This window comes from Lampris incognitus, chromosome 7 (assembly GCF_029633865.1).
Source record: "Lampris incognitus isolate fLamInc1 chromosome 7, fLamInc1.hap2, whole genome shotgun sequence".
Lineage (NCBI taxonomy): Eukaryota > Metazoa > Chordata > Actinopteri > Lampriformes > Lampridae > Lampris > Lampris incognitus.
In genome coordinates, this window is record NC_079217.1 from 9,160,842 (window position 1) to 9,178,066 (window position 17,225).

Sequence of the window (17,225 nt, forward strand, 5' to 3'; positions counted from 1 at the left end):
ACCCATTCAGAACAACAGTTTTCATGTATAGCAAGGCTCACTTGTGCACCAACTGCGCTGAAGTCGATATAATCAGTTCAGATTACTATGTTGTGGTGTTTGTTATAGGCTATAATTATTCATCGATACTAATGATGAGAATACTACTACTACTGCAAATAATGATGATGCATAGACTTTTTGTAGCGCTGTTGTCCGACTCGCACGCGCACACATCACAAGTAAACACACCGACCTTTAAGGCTCTCGTGTGCTTTGGCACGTTTAGACGTTGCTCAAAAACAAGTTCCGCCGCAGCTCGTTTAACAAAGCAACAACAACCCTTCCACGTGCACGAGACGCCAACAACATTCTAACATGCAGAACATTCTGCATCGCTCACAGCGTGTCAGTCTGTTACTATGTATCATTTCTGTTTTTAGTGTAACCGGCGTATCAGTCTGTTACTGTGTATCATTTCTGTTTTTAGTGTAACCGGCGTATCAGTCTGTTACTGTGTATCATTTCTGTTTTTAGTGTAACCGGCGTATCAGTCTGTTACTGTGTATCATTTCTGTTTTTAGTGTAACCGGCGTATCAGTCTGTTACTATGTATCATTTCTGTTTTTAGTGTAACCGGCGTATCAGTTTGTTACCATGTATCATTTCTGTTTTTAGTGTAACCGGCGTATCAGTTTGTTACCATGTATCATTTCTGTTTTTAGTGTAACCGGTGTATCAGTCTGTTACTGTGTATCATTTCTGTTTTTAGTGTAACCGGCGTATCAGTCTGTTACTATGTATCATTTCTGTTTTTAGTGTAACCGGCGTATCAGTCTGTTACTATGTATCATTTCTGTTTTTAGTGTAACCGGCGTATCAGTCTGTTACTATGTATCATTTCTGTTTTTAGTGTAACCGGCGTATCAGTCTGTTACTATGTATCATTTCTGTTTTTAGTGTAACCGGCGTATCAGTCTGTTACTATGTATCATTTCTGTTTTTAGTGTAACCGGCGTATCAGTCTGTTACTATGTATCATTTCTGTTTTTACTGTAACCGGCGTATCAGTCTGTTACTGTGTATCATTTCTGTTTTTAGTGTAACCGGCGTATCAGTCTGTTACTATGTATCATTTCTGTTTTTAGTGTAACCGGCGTATCAGTTTGTTACTATGTATCATTTCTGTTTTTACTGTAACCGGCCACATATATGAATCATTCCCCCCCTTTTCTGAAAAAACCTTTTAAACATGCAAAAAAAACCCAAACAAAAACTGGTGACTCACAGATATTGTCAATCTTCCTTTGACGTTTTGACATCAAAGTACAAAGCAGCTATTAACCATGATTGCACAGGTTGTTTTTCCAATTTCCACTTTGAGGTACTACAATGAAAAGAGGGGAAAAAACTGAGATGGAAAAAAAAGAAGCTGGAAACAGAGAGTGCTAACATAAGGTGTTTTTTTTTTTTTTTTCCCCTGAAGAAGTGAATACTTGTGACTCACAGCGTGGACGTCCCCACGGCACATAGACAGGCATGCTGGCACATGTGCCTGGGTGTGGTTGGAGGGGGGCGTGTAGTTTTTCTAACGTGGGGGGCCATCGTGTTAGACGTATGGATGACAAATGTGTGCGCGCACACTGAGTCAAGCCCCTCCCGAGTAAAGAATATAAAAGACCTGCTCCAACCTTGCCTAAACATTTTCTCTTTGGCACCTCAGAAGACAAGACTTAACCCATTACAAAGCGTTAAAGCTTCAAAAGGAAGAAGCTTTTTTTTTGGGAACTTGTGTGGAATTTATAAAAAGAAAAGAACCAACTTTAAGGAGGAAAGTATGACATCTGCCGGGTTTCAGATGCTGGGCACTGCCCTGTGCGTTATTGGCTGGATCGGGACCATCGTCGTCTGTGCCCTTCCCCAGTGGAAGGTGACTGCCTTCATCGGCCAGAGCATCGTCACAGCCCAAACCAGTTGGGAGGGGATCTGGATGACCTGCGTGGTCCAGAGTACGGGCCAGATGCAGTGCAAGGTCTACGACTCCCTGCTGGCGCTGTCCCGGGACCTCCAAGCGGCCCGCGCCCTCACCATCATCGCCATCCTGATTGGCCTCGTGGCAATCCTGCTGGCCTTGGCGGGTGGAAAGTGCACCAACTGCGTGGAGGACGAGGGCGCGAAAGCCAAGGTTGGCATCGCAGCTGGAGTGGCCTTCATCATCGCCGGAGTCCTCTGCCTCATCCCCGTGTGCTGGACGGCCAGCGGCATCATCCAGAACTTCTACAGCCCCCTAACGGCGAGCTCCAGAAGAGGGAACTGGGGGCTGCCCTCTTCATCGGCTGGGGGTCCTCGGCCCTCCTCATCCTGGGCGGGGGGTTGCTCTGTGCCAACTGCCCCCAAAGGACAACTACTCTGCCAAATACTCTGCTGCCAGGCACCGAAGGACTACGTCTGAGGCAAGAATGAAAAAAGAGGGAAGAGACTTGAAACAGACTTGAGACAGATTATTAACTCCATCCTGTGTTGTTTGCTACTCTCACATGTGACGTGATGTACGTGGCACCGAGCTTTGCATTTCAGGGATTGGTTTGATGCTTTTGCGTTGAGCCCCAGATGCATGTTACTTAGGGATGTGTTGAAACGGTAGTGGTTATAAAGGTACAGACCTGCACCACACCCAAAGAAAACAGGAAACAAATGGTGTGAATGGAGAGAGAGAGAGAGAGAGAGAGAGAGAGAGAGAGACAGAGAGAGAGAGAGAGAGAGAGAGAGAGAGCATAGCGCCTGAATGGTGGAATCAAAAATGCATTTCATAAATATGAGCAAGATATGTCACATGGTTGTTGGGAAAATGTTTTTAACTGGGTTTTTTTTTTCACTTTATTTTTTTTCCCCATTTGCTTTACATTTCACGTATGCTTTTTATGTCATTTCATCATTAAGCGTCTTCAAACTTTGCCTTTTATGAACGCTTTTACAAATGTTTTTGTTTTTTATTTATTTATACTGTTTTATTTTTACTCTTATTTTTGCCTTGTCTGATTTTATTTCTTTATAAAGCACTTTGCAACTTTGTTTTAGGAAGGTGCTGTATGAATAAGGGTATTATTGTTGTAAGTGTTTGCAAGTGTGTGAAACTGATCGCAAAACTATAAATAAAATATTTTTCATATTTCAGTCATGTTTCTCTTGTTCTTCATTAGTTAATAGAACTGTTGTGCTAATACTGAACAACCACACCTGTTCTTCAGTACTATTCAAAATATTTGAAAAGTAATATCTGTCATGATAAAAGGTTACATATTGCTGTTAATTATATCACTGTTAATTTAGACTAATTTTAGCTTCGTGAACAGAGCTGCTAAAATACTTCAACAACATAACCATTAAAACCTTTCAGGTTGGTAAAGATTGCTTGAACAGAAGAAAAGGGTATATGGAATTAACATGTTTTGTTGTACTTAATTGTTTTGAGAGGCACACTGGTTTTGATTTTTGAAAAGTTGCTAAATCTAACAAAGTGCCTTGAAAAATCAAAAAGTCGTGACTTGAAATCAGACCAAAATAAGAACTTTAACTAACTTTTCATGTCCTAAAAACCTTGAACACGGCGTAATAAATCATCCAAAAACATTTTTCTTACTTGTAAATGCCTTTTATATGTACTTTTATCCATAACTGTTCTCAAGAACTGTGAGGGAGCGCCTTAGTCCTCATGACTATTCATGAGCTGAACTATGAGTGACAAGCACGAGCAAGGTTGGTGGTAAGGGTGGGCGGGGTTTCATATAATTGGCTGTATATGAATGTCTGGTGACGTCATGAGTACCCATCAGAAGAAGGAGCTTAACTAGAGGGAGCTGCAAAACCGAGTTCTGCCTTCTGTACTTTCATATGTTTGTGTTTTTCAGTACAGAGACTTCATGACAGTTTAAGCAATAAGTGATGTTCGGTCCAAACGGACGAAGATCCGAGACGTAACTCCCGTGTGTAGTGTGTCCATGGAATGTGCTGATGTTTCAGTCTTCCTGAACGGCATTCCTTACCTGTGCAACACCGCCCCTTACAGCAGAGCACACACATATCACTCATACACCCTTACGAGTGTCCGCCGAGTGGAAACGCAGTGAATGATTAGTATCAGTGATGAACAATAATTTGCCTCAAATAATCTTGTAAAAATATCAGTTATATGCCTATCCAGTTAAAAATGGATCATTTCAAACATATGTGCAAGTACTGCTTGATATATATATATATATATATATATTATTATGTGTATATAATGTGTCACTATTTATAGTGACACATAATACACATATTATTGTATTATGTGTCACTATAATAGTGGCACATAATACAATTGTAAGGCAAGTTTATTTGTACCGTAATCGATGATCGAGTCGTCCTGTGCCAGATCTAACTTGACCAACTGAGATACTTAAAAAAATAAATAAATGAAATTCCTTCTTTACAGTGTAAGTAAAAAATGTTGGACTAAGCATTTAAGATAATTAAATGGTTCAGTTACTGATTTCACATAATCTTGATGGAATGGCTGAAAAGGTCTGCACCAAGGGGAAAAGCTTTCTTTTGTCTTGATTTTAATGCCTTTATGAACTACGAAAGGTGGATAAGGGATTTTTCTGGAGTGTGCTGCAGGTGTAGCCGAGGATAAAAGGCGCGAGGCTGATGAACCAGGAAGTAGCATTTTCTGTGTGTGTATGTGTGGTCTCTGACCTTGAAGATTGGGTTATCTGGCAGGTCAGCGCTTAGGAGGTCAACCTTTGTTTGTGTTGTAAACGACTTCTGGCGAATAGGAGCTGAGGATTTGTGTTGTCACGTAGACGCCACGTCAGAGTCTCCTCCTCTCATAGCGTGATCTATAAATGCAAGACCGCTTCATGTGCTCATCCTTCCACCAACTTGGACGTGTGGCTTTTTTTTTTTTGTGTGTGGATGGGATTGTGTGGAGCAATAAGCCAGACAAGATGGTTTCTCAAGGGATTCAGATCATGGGCATCTCCATGGCCCTAATTGGCTGGTTCATGGTCATCGTGGTGTGCGCCTTGCCCATGTGGAAGGTCACGGCTTTCGTGGGAGCCAACATTGTGACCGCCCAGACCATCTGGGAGGGCATGTGGATGAACTGCGTGGTCCAGAGTACGGGTCAGATGCAGTGCAAAGTCTACGACTCGATGCTGGCCCTGCCTCAGGACCTCCAAGCCGCTCGCGCCATGATCATCATCTCCATCTTGAGCGGTGTTTTCGGCTTGGTCTTGTCAATCGCCGGTGGGAAATGCACCAACTGTGTCGAGGAGGAGCGAGCCAAGGCTAAGGCGTGCATCGTGTCTGGGGTTGTCTTCATCGTCTCGGGGGTTCTCTGTCTCATCCCGGTGTCTTGGTCCGCCCACACCATCATCACTAACTTCTACAACCAATGCTGATCGAAGCCCAGAGGCGGGAGCTGGGAGCGGCGCTGTACGTCGGCTGGGCGGCCCGCTGCGTTGCTGCTGATGGGAGGGGGGCTTCTGTGCTGGAACTGCCCTCCGAAAGAACACCACCCCCACTACATACCCAAATATGCCCCCGGGAGGTCAACTTCCACAACCAGGGAATATGTCTAAGACAGTTTGGACTCCCTGTCTGGACTCCCGAGACCCAGTGACTCACAACGAGGAGAGAGAGAGAGAGCGAGAGAGAGCGAGAGAGAGAGAGAGAGAGAGAGAGAGAGAGAGAGAGAGAGAGAGAGAGAGAGAGAGAGAGAGAGAGAGAGAGAGAGAGAGAGAGAGAGAGAGAGAGAGAGAGAGAGAGAGAGAGAGAGAGAGAGAGAGAGCGCTTTGGTATTGATGTCAAAATGTGTTTTGTGATATTGACGGTATATGCAAGACCTGGTATTAATCCTTACCACTGCCAAAATGACGGTTAACTTTGACTGTGGTATGTCTGATTTTTCTACTCGCTGCACTAGCAGGAGATTCACTTTCTCAGGTCATTCGTCTATTTTTTTTTTTTCTTTCTAAAATCTGTTGCAGCCTCTGAGGCATAATGAAACCGACTGGTGAAATTCTGAATGAATCGACCAACAAAAACTCAGTTTCAGCCCAAAATAATGTATATGTAATGTAATAATGTCATAAAGTATAATAATGTATAACATATAATATAGTATATTACATAACATATGCTATATACCATATATATGTACACTTTAAAATATAGTATATATTAAAGTAAATTATAATAAGAAGTAATGTAATGTAATAATACAATAATGTATTTGGCAAGCTAGACAAGAATTTCAGGAAAACTGATGTTTTTTTTTTATTTACCCCACTGACCCAAATGTCCATGTCTATAGTGACGTCTCGTTGAACGCATGAGAAGATGTAAAAAGCTGCTGTGTATGAAGCTGCATCTACTGATTTAACGATGGCTGTCAGTAAATTTGCACACGACGACAGGTTGGGTGCACCGCTGACCACCCCGACATACCTACACACAATGTACCGTACTCCTGTGTGCTGTGTATTTTTCTTTTTTGTGTTAAACATGTTTTTATACGATCCCACAGAATGCTTCTCTGTTGATTGTAAAATCACAAACATATATCATCGTCTCATTCACGTTCACTCCTTATAATATAGCTATTTGAGTCACCCCCCCCCCCGCGACCCTGAGGGCCGGATAAGCAGTTTGGATAACGGATGGATGGATATTTGAGTCACTTCATCTTTGGTATTTACAACGTTTCTGTGGTTGTGTTTCTGTAAATAAACAACCTGTTGGACTGATCCCTGTTTTGTCTGGCAGATATTGTGACGTTGGTGTGTCTGTAATGAAGGTTTGCTGACTCAGGCTGTCACTGTATCTGGCTGGAAGACTGACCACTGGGCGAGCATGCAAGGATGTTCTCTCCCAAGGTGTTGATGGATAACAGCCGGTCGGTGTGTCTGGTTCTACGAAGACCGACACAGCAGAGTGATTACTTCTACATCACTGGCCTGTTTCTTAAAGGGGAAAATATTCCACTGCTACAAATTCCCTCCGTAATGTACTGCCATTAACAGAGTCAAAGAAACACAACTTGCACTGCATCATTAACTAGGCAACAGCGCCACGCTGTGGCGTATTGACACACAACAGATTATACACTAAGTTGGGGCCCCAAGCTACAGTCTCTACTGGTGCAGGGCCCCAAGCTACAAAGTCTCTATTGATGCGGGGCCCCAAGCTACAGTCTCTACTAATGCAGGGCCCCAAACTACAAAGTCTCTATTGATGCAGGGCCCCAAGCTACAGTCTCTACTGATGCAGGGGCCCAAGCTACAGTCTCTACTAATGCAGGGCCCCAAGCTACAGTCTCTACTAATGCAGGGCCCCAAGCTACAGTCTCTACTGATGCAGGGGCCCCAAGTTACAGTCTCTACTGATGCAGGGCCCCAAGCTACAGTCTTTATTGATGCGGGGGCCCCAAGCTACAGTCTCTACTGATGCAGGGGCCCCAAGCTACAAAGTCTCTATTGATGCGGGGGCCCAAAGCTACAGTCTCTACTGATGCAGGGCCCCAAGCTACAGTCTCTACTGATGCAGGGGCCCCAAGCTACAGTCTCTACTGATGCAGGGCCCCAAGCTACAGTCTCTATTGATGCAGGGGCCCCAAGCTACAGTCTCTACTGATGCAGGGGCCCCAAGCTACAGTCTCTACTGATGCAGGGGCCCAAGCTACAGTCTCTATTGATGCGGGGGCCCCAAGCTACAGTCTCTACTGATGCGGGGGCCCAAAGCTACAGTCTCTACTGATGCAGGGCCCCAAGCTACAGTCTCTACTGATGCAGGGGCCCCAAGCTACAGTCTCTACTGATGCAGGGCCCCAAGCTACAGTCTCTATTGATGCAGGGGCCCCAAGCTACAGTCTCTACTGATGCAGGGGCCCCAAGCTACAGTCTCTACTGATGCAGGGGCCCAAGCTACAGTCTCTATTGATGCAGGGGGCCCCAAGCTACAGTCTCTACTGATGCAGGGCCCCAAGCTACAGTCTCTATTGATGCGGGGCCCCAAGCTACAGTCTCTACTGATGCAGGGTCCCAAACTACAAAGTCTCTATTGATGCGGGGGCCCCAAGCTACAGTCTCTACTGATGCAGGGCCCCAAGCTACAAAGTCTCTATTGATGCGGGGCCCCAAGCTACAAAGTCTCTACTGATGCAGGGGTCCCAAGCTACAGTCTCTATTGATGCGGGGGCCCCAAGCTACAAAGTCTCTATTGATGCAGGGGCCCCAAGCTACAGTCTCTACTGATGCAGGGGTCCCAAGCTACAAAGTCTCTATTGATGCAGGGCCCCAAGCTACAGTCTCTACTGATGCAGGGCCCCAAGCTACAGTCTCTACTGATGCAGGGCCCCAAGCTACAGTCTCTACTGATGCAGGGCCCCAGACTACAGTCTCTACTGATGCAGGGCCCCAAGCTACAGTCTCTACTGATGCAGGGTCCCAAACTACAAAGTCTCTATTGATGCGGGGGCCCCAAGCTACAGTCTCTACTGATGCAGGGCCCCAAGCTACAAAGTCTCTATTGATGCGGGGCCCCAAGCTACAAAGTCTCTACTGATGCAGGGGCCCCAAGCTACAGTCTCTATTGATGCGGGGGCCCCAAGCTACAAAGTCTCTATTGATGCAGGGGCCCCAAGCTACAGTCTCTACTGATGCAGGGGTCCCAAGCTACAAAGTCTCTATTGATGCAGGGCCCCAAGCTACAGTCTCTACTGATGCAGGGCCCCAAGCTACAGTCTCTACTGATGCAGGGCCCCAAGCTACAGTCTCTACTGATGCAGGGCCCCAGACTACAGTCTCTACTGATGCAGGGCCCCAAGCTACAGTCTCTACTGATGCAGGGCCCCAAGCTACAGTCTCTACTGATGCAGGGGCCCCAAGCTACAAAGTCTCTATTGATTCGGGGGCCCCAAGCTACAGTCTCTACTGATGCGTAGCTTATCTGACAGGGTGGCCCAATGGACCTGTGTGCCCCGGGGCCCCCTAGTGGGTTAATCCGGCCATGCTCACACATGTTACAGTTTCACTGTCTGTCATTAGGGTTCGCTTATGTGATGTTTTGTTCACTCTTTCCTGCTAAATTACACCAGCTAATTAGTGCGTTGGCATCGTGATACTGTAAATATCGGCGTGGCTAACAGCGTAGCGTCACCGTGGGCAACTGTATCTTAAACAACTAGTGGCAACGTGTACTTATGAACTGCTGCAAGGGCACACACTTTAGAATGGGAAGAGCTTGAAAGAATATTTGTAAAGTCTTTCTCCAATTGTCCAACTCCTCACGGCAACCTGATAGCCCGTTGTATTGCACCTTCACGAGTTTCCTTTGTTATTTGATCTAATAACAAGGGCACTGATTGGCTGAGCCCCACCACCTTATCAAGTGACTAAACAACTATAATACCTAATGAACAAGTCCTTCATCACAGTGTCCAGTGTTAATGGCAAGACCGCTACAGGTTCGGATTCGGATTTTCTCTTCCCTTGCAGTCAACTCTGAATTTTCTTCGCCCTGTGAAAGCAGGGATGACCCCAATTACCCCACCCTTCTGAGCTATCCCGATCTCTGCTCCATCCCCTCTGCCGATCCGGGGAGGGCTGCAGACTACCACATGCCTCCTCCCATACATGTGGAGTCGCCAGCCGCTTCTTTTCACCTGACAGTGAGGAGTTTCACCAGGGGGATGTAGCACGTGGGGGATCACGTTATTCCCCCCAGTTCCCCCTCCTGCTTGAACAGGTGCCCCGACTGACCAGAGGAGGCGCTAGTGCAGTGACCAGGACACACCCACATCCGGCTTGTCACTCACAGACATGGCCAATTGTGTCTGTAGGGACGCCCGACCGAGCCGGAGATAACACAGAGATTCAAACTGGCGATCCCCGTGTTGGTAGGCAACACAACTATGGTAGGCTATGCTACCCGAACACCAGGGAGGAGTAACTTTGACACTGTTGCATGACAATGTGCAATGAAACTCGCACATTCAAATCCAGGATCAGCGCCTAATGTAGTTTGCCAAGTAAGTTTCACTTGGGGAGTCGTTCGCATGGGACATTTGGACCCAGCGTGAACACACAAAAGGCTGGGATTTACAGATGTAATGTTAACGTCAGAGATGACTCACTGCTACTGCTCCGCTTTCAGTTTTACCCAGACCACCTTAAATGTGCAATACGTCCTTCAAACGAAAACAAGAAGGCCGCCCCGCTGGCAAAATATAAAGTAAATCCCCCCCCCCCACACTGATAGACCGCTCTCTAAACACAAGGACTAACACTGAACATCCGAGTTTCTCAGGTTTTCTGATGCTGTAAAAGGTTTGTTTACAGCGGCAACATTTACAAAGATATGACACAAAATGCTTATTTTCCATCGGTAACTCCAAGTCTCCAATGATATACGCAAATATACCTGCATCATATGTGGTCACGTGAATCACAGACTGGCCCTTCACAGCTGTCTGTTGGAATCTGGTCGTGCAGGAAATGGCTGTTTAGAGCAAAGAGAGGTGGGTGAACTGCGTCCTTCAGCCATATCACAGGATATGATGTGGGTGGGGGGGGGGGGGCGCGAACTCTTAACTGCACAACTCCAAACAAAAAAAATGGGCAATTAATTTCCTTTGAGTTTTTCTTTTTCGTTTTAGCACAACAGAAAAGGGTTTCTTGCAGAAGACTAGCATCCGCTTTGGGCATCGGCCCAACAAAAGACTTGTTTGTTTGCTGGTTCCCGATGTGGCAGCATGTCGTCCATAGAGTGGGTTATCTGTCAGTCTTCAAGGGCCTGTGAATGAGTGCTGCTGACCTTGTCAAGGGAAGTATCCTCAGATCTACCTGTGGGGCACCACACTGAGGACATTGTCATGTCTTTGGCAGATGCCGCCATCATCCTGGTCTGTTTGAGATGCAAATGAGTCAGCGTGACCAAGACAAGGCGACGAAAGATCAGAGCCACAGAGACGGTGCTGCCGTCCCCACCACAGCGTAGGACCTGGGTGCGAATTAGAGTTTGATTTCTAGTTTTAAGAAATACGATCTGCCTTAGAAATATGATGTACTTTGTAAAGGTGCAGAGGGAGCAAGAGGTGAGGCTCCAAACACTTGTTTAAACCAGGGCGGCATCGCCGTATTCATGAGAACGAGAGACACCGCTGCAGGAGGTCTTGATGCACGCTCGATACTCCAGGCAAGAGAACCACGGAAAGTCCAGAATCAGCTCATCTGGGCTAAACCTTTATTGACAGAGATGTTTCATCACTCCTCTAAGTCACCTCCTCAGTCTCACTGCAGGTACCCCCCCCCCCATAAACAATACAGTGGTATAACGACCGAAACCAACGATCAGTTTCGTATGCAAATTGCCGTGCCCATTAACTAGAGTTACAATGGCCGTGTGTACTATTCACAGAGGATTTGGGACCGTTTGCAATCACAGCATTGTAAGATGGTGACAGATGTACTCTTAGCCCCCCCCCCTTCAGATCAGGGATGGTCGTTCCCTCTTCACATACTACTACTACTACTACTACTACTACTACTACTTTTGGCTTCTCCCATTAGGGGGCGCCACAGCGGATCATCCGTTTCCATCCCTTCCTGTCCTCTGCATCTTCCTCTGTCACACCAGCCACCTGCATGTCCTCCCTCACCACATCCATAAACCTCCTCTTTGGCCTTCCTCTTCTCCTCTTCCCTGGCAGCTCCACATTCAGCATCCTTCTCCCAGTATACCCAGCATCTCTCCTCCACACATGTCCAACCCATCTTAATCTTGTCTCTCTTGCTTTGTCTCCAAACCGTCCAACCTGAGCTGTCCCTCTAATATACTCCTTCCTAATCCTGTCCTTCTTCATCACTCCCAGTAAAAATCTTAGCATCTTCATCTCTGCCACCTCCAGCTGCACCTCCTGTCTTTTCATCAGTGCCACTGTCTCCAGACCATATAACATAGCTGGTCTCACTACCATCTTGTAAACCTTCCCTTTAACTCTTGCTGGTACCCTTCTGTCACAAATCCCTCCTGACACTCTTCTCCACCCACTCCACCCTGCCTGCACCCTCTTCTTCACCTCTCTACTGCACTCCCGTCCCCTCTTCACAGAGAGGCCACTGTACTGTTTATAAGGGGGAGGGGGGTACCTGCAGTCAGTCGAGACTGAAGAGGTCACTTAGATGAGCGGTGAGACGTTTCTGTGATACGACAATGATAAGTTCATTTGGGAATAAGATGACATAGAAGTTGTTTTTTTGATCAGATTGTTTATCATTAGCCATCAGCGCTGCTCCCGGGGCCTAAATATTCATCAGGAAACCATCTTCAGATTAGTTTACCTCCTGCAGGGGAAAGAAGATAAACGCCTTTCAGTTCATCAGATGGTCTGGGACGGGTTTGCTGTCTGTCCCTAAAGCCAAGAGCTCAACTTAAACAGGGAGAGGCGGCTTTCAGTTTCTAGAGCAAACCCCCAGAAACCCGCGGGTCTGCTGCAGCTCTCGGCTCGTTTGAATCTGGGCTGAAGGCTTTCCTGTAGAATCGGACGTCCTCTGACACCGCACTCTGACTTTTACTCTCTTTTTATCGGTCTCGAAACGTCTCGTTACTGCCTCGTGTTGCTGTTCATTCGAACTGAAGGCCCTTAGTGTTGTATGCAAAGCACTTTGAGTCCTTTGAGTTGCTTAAATGTGCAGATAAATTTGCCTGGAGTTGCCTCCGGTGATCAAAAAGTGACCCCTCCCCCCCCTTTTTTTTTCTCCCCAATTGTACTTGGCCAATTACCCCGCTCTTCCAAGCTGTCCCGGTCGCTGCTCCACCCCCCTCCCCCCTCCGCCGATCCGGGGAGGGCTGCAGACCACCACATGCCTCCGCCGATACATGTGGAGTCGCCAGCCGCTTCTTTTCACCTGACAGTGAGGAGTTTCACCAGGGGGACGTAGCATGTGGGAGGATCATGCTACCCCCCCCCCCGAACAGGCACTCCAGCTGACCAGGACACATACCCACATCCGGCTTCCCACCCGCAGACACGGCCAATTGTGTCTGTAGGGACGCCCGACCGACCAAGCCGGAGGTAAGACGGGGATTCAAACTGGCGATCCCCATGTTGATAGGCAACAGAATAGACCGCCACGCTACCCGGACGCCCCTAAAAGTGATTTTTGTTTTGTTTTGTTTACAGTGTGATGAAGAGGAATCAGTGCAGCTGTATTCATTCCCACATAGTTTAAATGAAACCAGACATGAAAACAGGAGGAGAGTTTGTGTTTGTTGAGCCGGTTATCCCATACTGACCACTTCTGCATAGTGTGTGAGAAAGAGCATTTGCATGCATATGTGTGTGTGTGTGTGTGTGTGTGTGTGTGTGTGTGTGTGTGTGTGTGTGTGTGTGTGTGTGTGTCCACTAATACAAAGGAGAGCAACAGTCTTCATACGTTACCCCACACAGGACGGAGAGATTCAGTGTTCGGGTGGTGATGTAATTGACTGCGAGTCTGGTGAAAAGTCAGATACGGTTGTGTAATGACTCAACATAAAAGAGGTATTTATTTTATCAGGCCGGTCATCGTTAACTTGCACAGTCTTTCGGAGCTTCTCGGGGGTGGAGGTAAAACTCCAGGACAAGATTAGCAAGTCTTTATGCCTTTGACAGGCTTGTTTGTGAGGACAAAGCATTTCATCGTATGAAAAGAAGAAAAAAACAAAACGGGGCCTCGCTCCTCCACCTCGCTTTCCTTTTATATCTGACGTGTGACGGAGAGAGAGGAATCTTGTTTGGCCTGAAGAACTCACCTGACGACAGGGACACCCCTCCTCTTCCTCGTTTGCATTCTCCCGCAAGCAGCAGTCGAGAGAGGAGCCGTGTCATTTCGGAGAACCAGACCTGTGAGATAGAAGTCCTCTCTCTCTGTCTGTCCTGCAACCTCTCATCACCATGGGGAGGATTTGCAAGGAAGTGGCCGGTCAGATCATCAGCTTCATTGGCTTGGTGGGGGTGGGGGTGACCTGCGGGATCCCCATGTGGAGGGTGACCTCCTACATCGGTGCCAACATCGTGACGGGTCAGATCGTTTGGGACGGCCTGTGGATGAACTGCGTGATGCAGAGCACGGGGCAGATGCAGTGCAAGATGAACGAGTCGGTGATGAGGCTGTCGCGGGACCTGCAGGCCGCCCGGGCCCTGGTCATCATCTCCCTCATCTTCGGCTTCATAGGCTTCATAGTCACCTTCATCGGAGCCAAGTGCACCAGCTGCGTGAAGAGCGACTCGTCTATGGCCAAGGTGGTGATCCTCGGGGGCTGTCTGATCATCTTCGCCGGCATCCTGGTCCTCATCCCCGTCTGCTGGTCGGCCGCCTTCACCATCAATGACTTCCAGAACCCTCTGACCATCGAGACCCAGAGGAGAGAGATCGGGGCTTCAATCTACATTGGCTGGGCCTCCGCCGGAATCCTTCTGGTCGGAGGGATCATTCTGACCACCTCCTGCCCTCCTCATAAGCCCACGTATGGGTACCCGGGCTACGCACCGGCCCCCGGTTACCCCTATACAGCCCCAGTCGCCAACCCAGCAACCTATGGGCCGGTGTATGCGCCTGCAACCAGCAGACCCTACTCGTCCACGGGGTCCTACGTCCCCAGCAAACCGTATGCAGCACCAACCACCTACTCTGCCAGGCAGTACCTCTAGATGGGATGAAACGGAGAGACTCGCTATGAGCCGAAACTGAGATTCCTCTCCTGGTCTTTGTTCAGGAGTTTTACCCGGCTTTGCTCTGCAAAGTAAAAAAAAATTTTTTTTTTTTAAATGAACCAAAATATAGGGACTTTCTGCTGGTCGGCACTGTAGGCACGCCACCGCCCTGTTGTGAGATAACTTCCCCTCAGCTGAAATGTGTTGATTGTGATTGTGTTGATTTCTGCCGAGTTGATTTGTGCTCGTGGGTGAGAACCAGCTTTTGAGAATAATGAAAATTGCAAAGTTGTGTCCTAAGAGGAATGTTGTGCATTCTTGGAAATGTAGAGTATTATTTTTCAGTGAAGGCGTCATCGCTGATATTGTTCTTTCGTTGTTATTCAGATTTATTTTTTCTAAGAAGCGATGACTGGTTGTTCATATGTTCTCTGTAAATACTACCTTTATTGTGGCAATAATTTAATATACTTTCAATAAAATACATTATTAACAAGAGTACGTGTGCTTGTGGACTAAATTATTAACATATTCACTTTATATGTCATGCAAAAAAAGAAAAGAGTATGGTGTTGGGCTCTGGCCTCCCACAAGGAAGTAATATAAAGAAGGATTCTGTGCTTTGTGTGTGTGTGTGCGCGCACGCACACACAAAAGTTGAGTTTACTAGTGAATATACACTACCGTTCAAAAGTTTGGGATCACCCAAACAATTTCGTGTTTTCCATGAAAAGTCACACTTATTCACCACCATATGTTGTGAAATGAATAGAAAATAGAGTCAAGACATTGACAAGGTTAGAAATAATGAATTGTATTTGAAATAAGATTTTTTTTACATCAAACTTTGCTTTCGTCAAAGAATCCTCCATTTGCAGCAATTACAGCATTGCAGACCTTTGGCATTCTAGCTGTTAATTTGTTGAGGTAATCTGGAGAAATTGCACCCCACGCTTCCAGAAGCAGCTCCCACAAGTTGGATTGGTTGGATGGGCACTTCTTTGAGCAGATTGAGTTTCTGGAGCATCACATTTGTGGGGTCAATTAAACGCTCAAAATGGCCAGAAAAAGAGAACTTTCATCTGAAACTCGACAGTCTATTCTTGTTCTTAGAAATGAAGGCTATTCCATGCGAGAAATTGCTAAGAAATTGAAGATTTCCTACACCGGTGTGTACTACTCCCTTCAGAGGACAGCACAAACAGGCTCTAACAGGTACTATTTAATGAAGATGCCAGTTGGGGACCTGTGAGGCGTCTGTTTCTCAAACTAGAGACTCTAATGTACTTATCTTCTTGCTCAGTTGTGCAACGCGGCCTCCCACTTCTTTTTCTACTCTGGTTAGAGCCTGTTTGTGCTGTCCTCTGAAGGGAGTAGTACACACCGGTGTAGGAAATCTTCAATTTCTTCGCAATTTCTCGCATGGAATAGCCTTCATTTCTAAGAACAAGAATAGACTGTCGAGTTTCAGATGAAAGTTCTCTTTTTCTGGCCATTTTGAGCGTTAAATTGACCCCACAAATGTGATGCTCCAGAAACTCAATCTGCTAAAAGAAGTGCCCATCCAACCAATCCAACTTGTGGGAGCTGCTTCTGGAAGCGTGGGGTGCAATTTCTCCAGATTACCTCAACAAATTAACAGCTAGAATGCCAAAGGTCTGCAATGCTGTAATTGCTGCAAATGGAGGATTCTTTGACGAAAGCAAAGTTTGATGTAAAAAAAATCTTATTTCAAATACAAATCATTATTTCTAACCTTGTCAATGTCTTGACTCTATTTTCTATTCATTTCACAATATATGGTGGTGAATAAGTGTGACTTTTCATGGAAAACACAAAATTGTTTGGGTGATCCCAAACTTTTGAACGGTAGTGTATAAGAAAATATTTATACAGATAAAACGAATACAGAAAAAAACAGGAATAATAATAATAATAGTAGTATTAACAATAGTAAAAAATAAATAATAATAGTAATAGTAATAATGATAGTAGTATTAACAATAGTAATAAATAATAATAGTAATAGTAATAATGATAGTAGTAGTAGTAATAATAGTAAAAAATTATAATTGTAATAATGATAGTAGTAGTAATAACAATAATGATAGTAGTAGTAGTAGTAATAGCAGTAGTAATAAGGATAATAGTAGTAATAATAATAACAATAATAATAACAGAGACTAAAGGAATGGCAGCTGTAGAAAGTACGCCTTGAGAAGTGATTTAAAAAAAGACATGGAATATCCTCTCACACAGAGCTGCTCAAACGACCCCAGATGGGTTGGTCAATAAAGCGGCTGTTAGTAAACCGAAAACTCAAACAGCCAAAACCAAACTGTGTAAACCGGTTGTAGCATCACACTGGACGCTGTCACTCTCCAGTAGAAAAACACAGCGGATACATGTGAGGCTTAATATACTTTAATACTTTATACTATAACATATATATATATATATATTAAGAATAAATAAGTTCCTTTGAAAACTCAAAGTGAAAATGAAGAGA

General features: G+C 45.7%; 1 protein-coding gene and 2 pseudogenes across 1 annotated transcript; all 3 read left to right on the forward strand.

Moving 5' to 3' along the window:
- The first annotated feature begins 1,706 nt into the window (after positions 1-1,706).
- LOC130115411 (claudin-like protein ZF-A89) lies at positions 1,707-2,431 on the forward strand (annotated as a pseudogene).
- A 2,515-nt stretch (positions 2,432-4,946) lies between these two features.
- LOC130116051 (claudin-4-like) lies at positions 4,947-5,682 on the forward strand (annotated as a pseudogene).
- Positions 5,683-13,880: 8,198 nt separating this feature from the next.
- Positions 13,881-15,166, forward strand: cldnf (claudin f). The gene has a single exon (XM_056283980.1). It carries the CDS (start codon positions 13,958-13,960, stop codon positions 14,711-14,713), a length of 756 nt encoding a protein of 251 aa, XP_056139955.1. The 5' UTR covers positions 13,881-13,957; the 3' UTR covers positions 14,714-15,166.
- Positions 15,167-17,225: the final 2,059 nt, after the last annotated feature.

Bases quoted from the DNA above. Each gene is read 5' to 3' on its own strand.
- cldnf (XM_056283980.1), top strand. From the start codon at position 13,958: ATGGGGAGGATTTGCAAGGAAGTGGCCGGTCAGATCATCAGCTTCATT.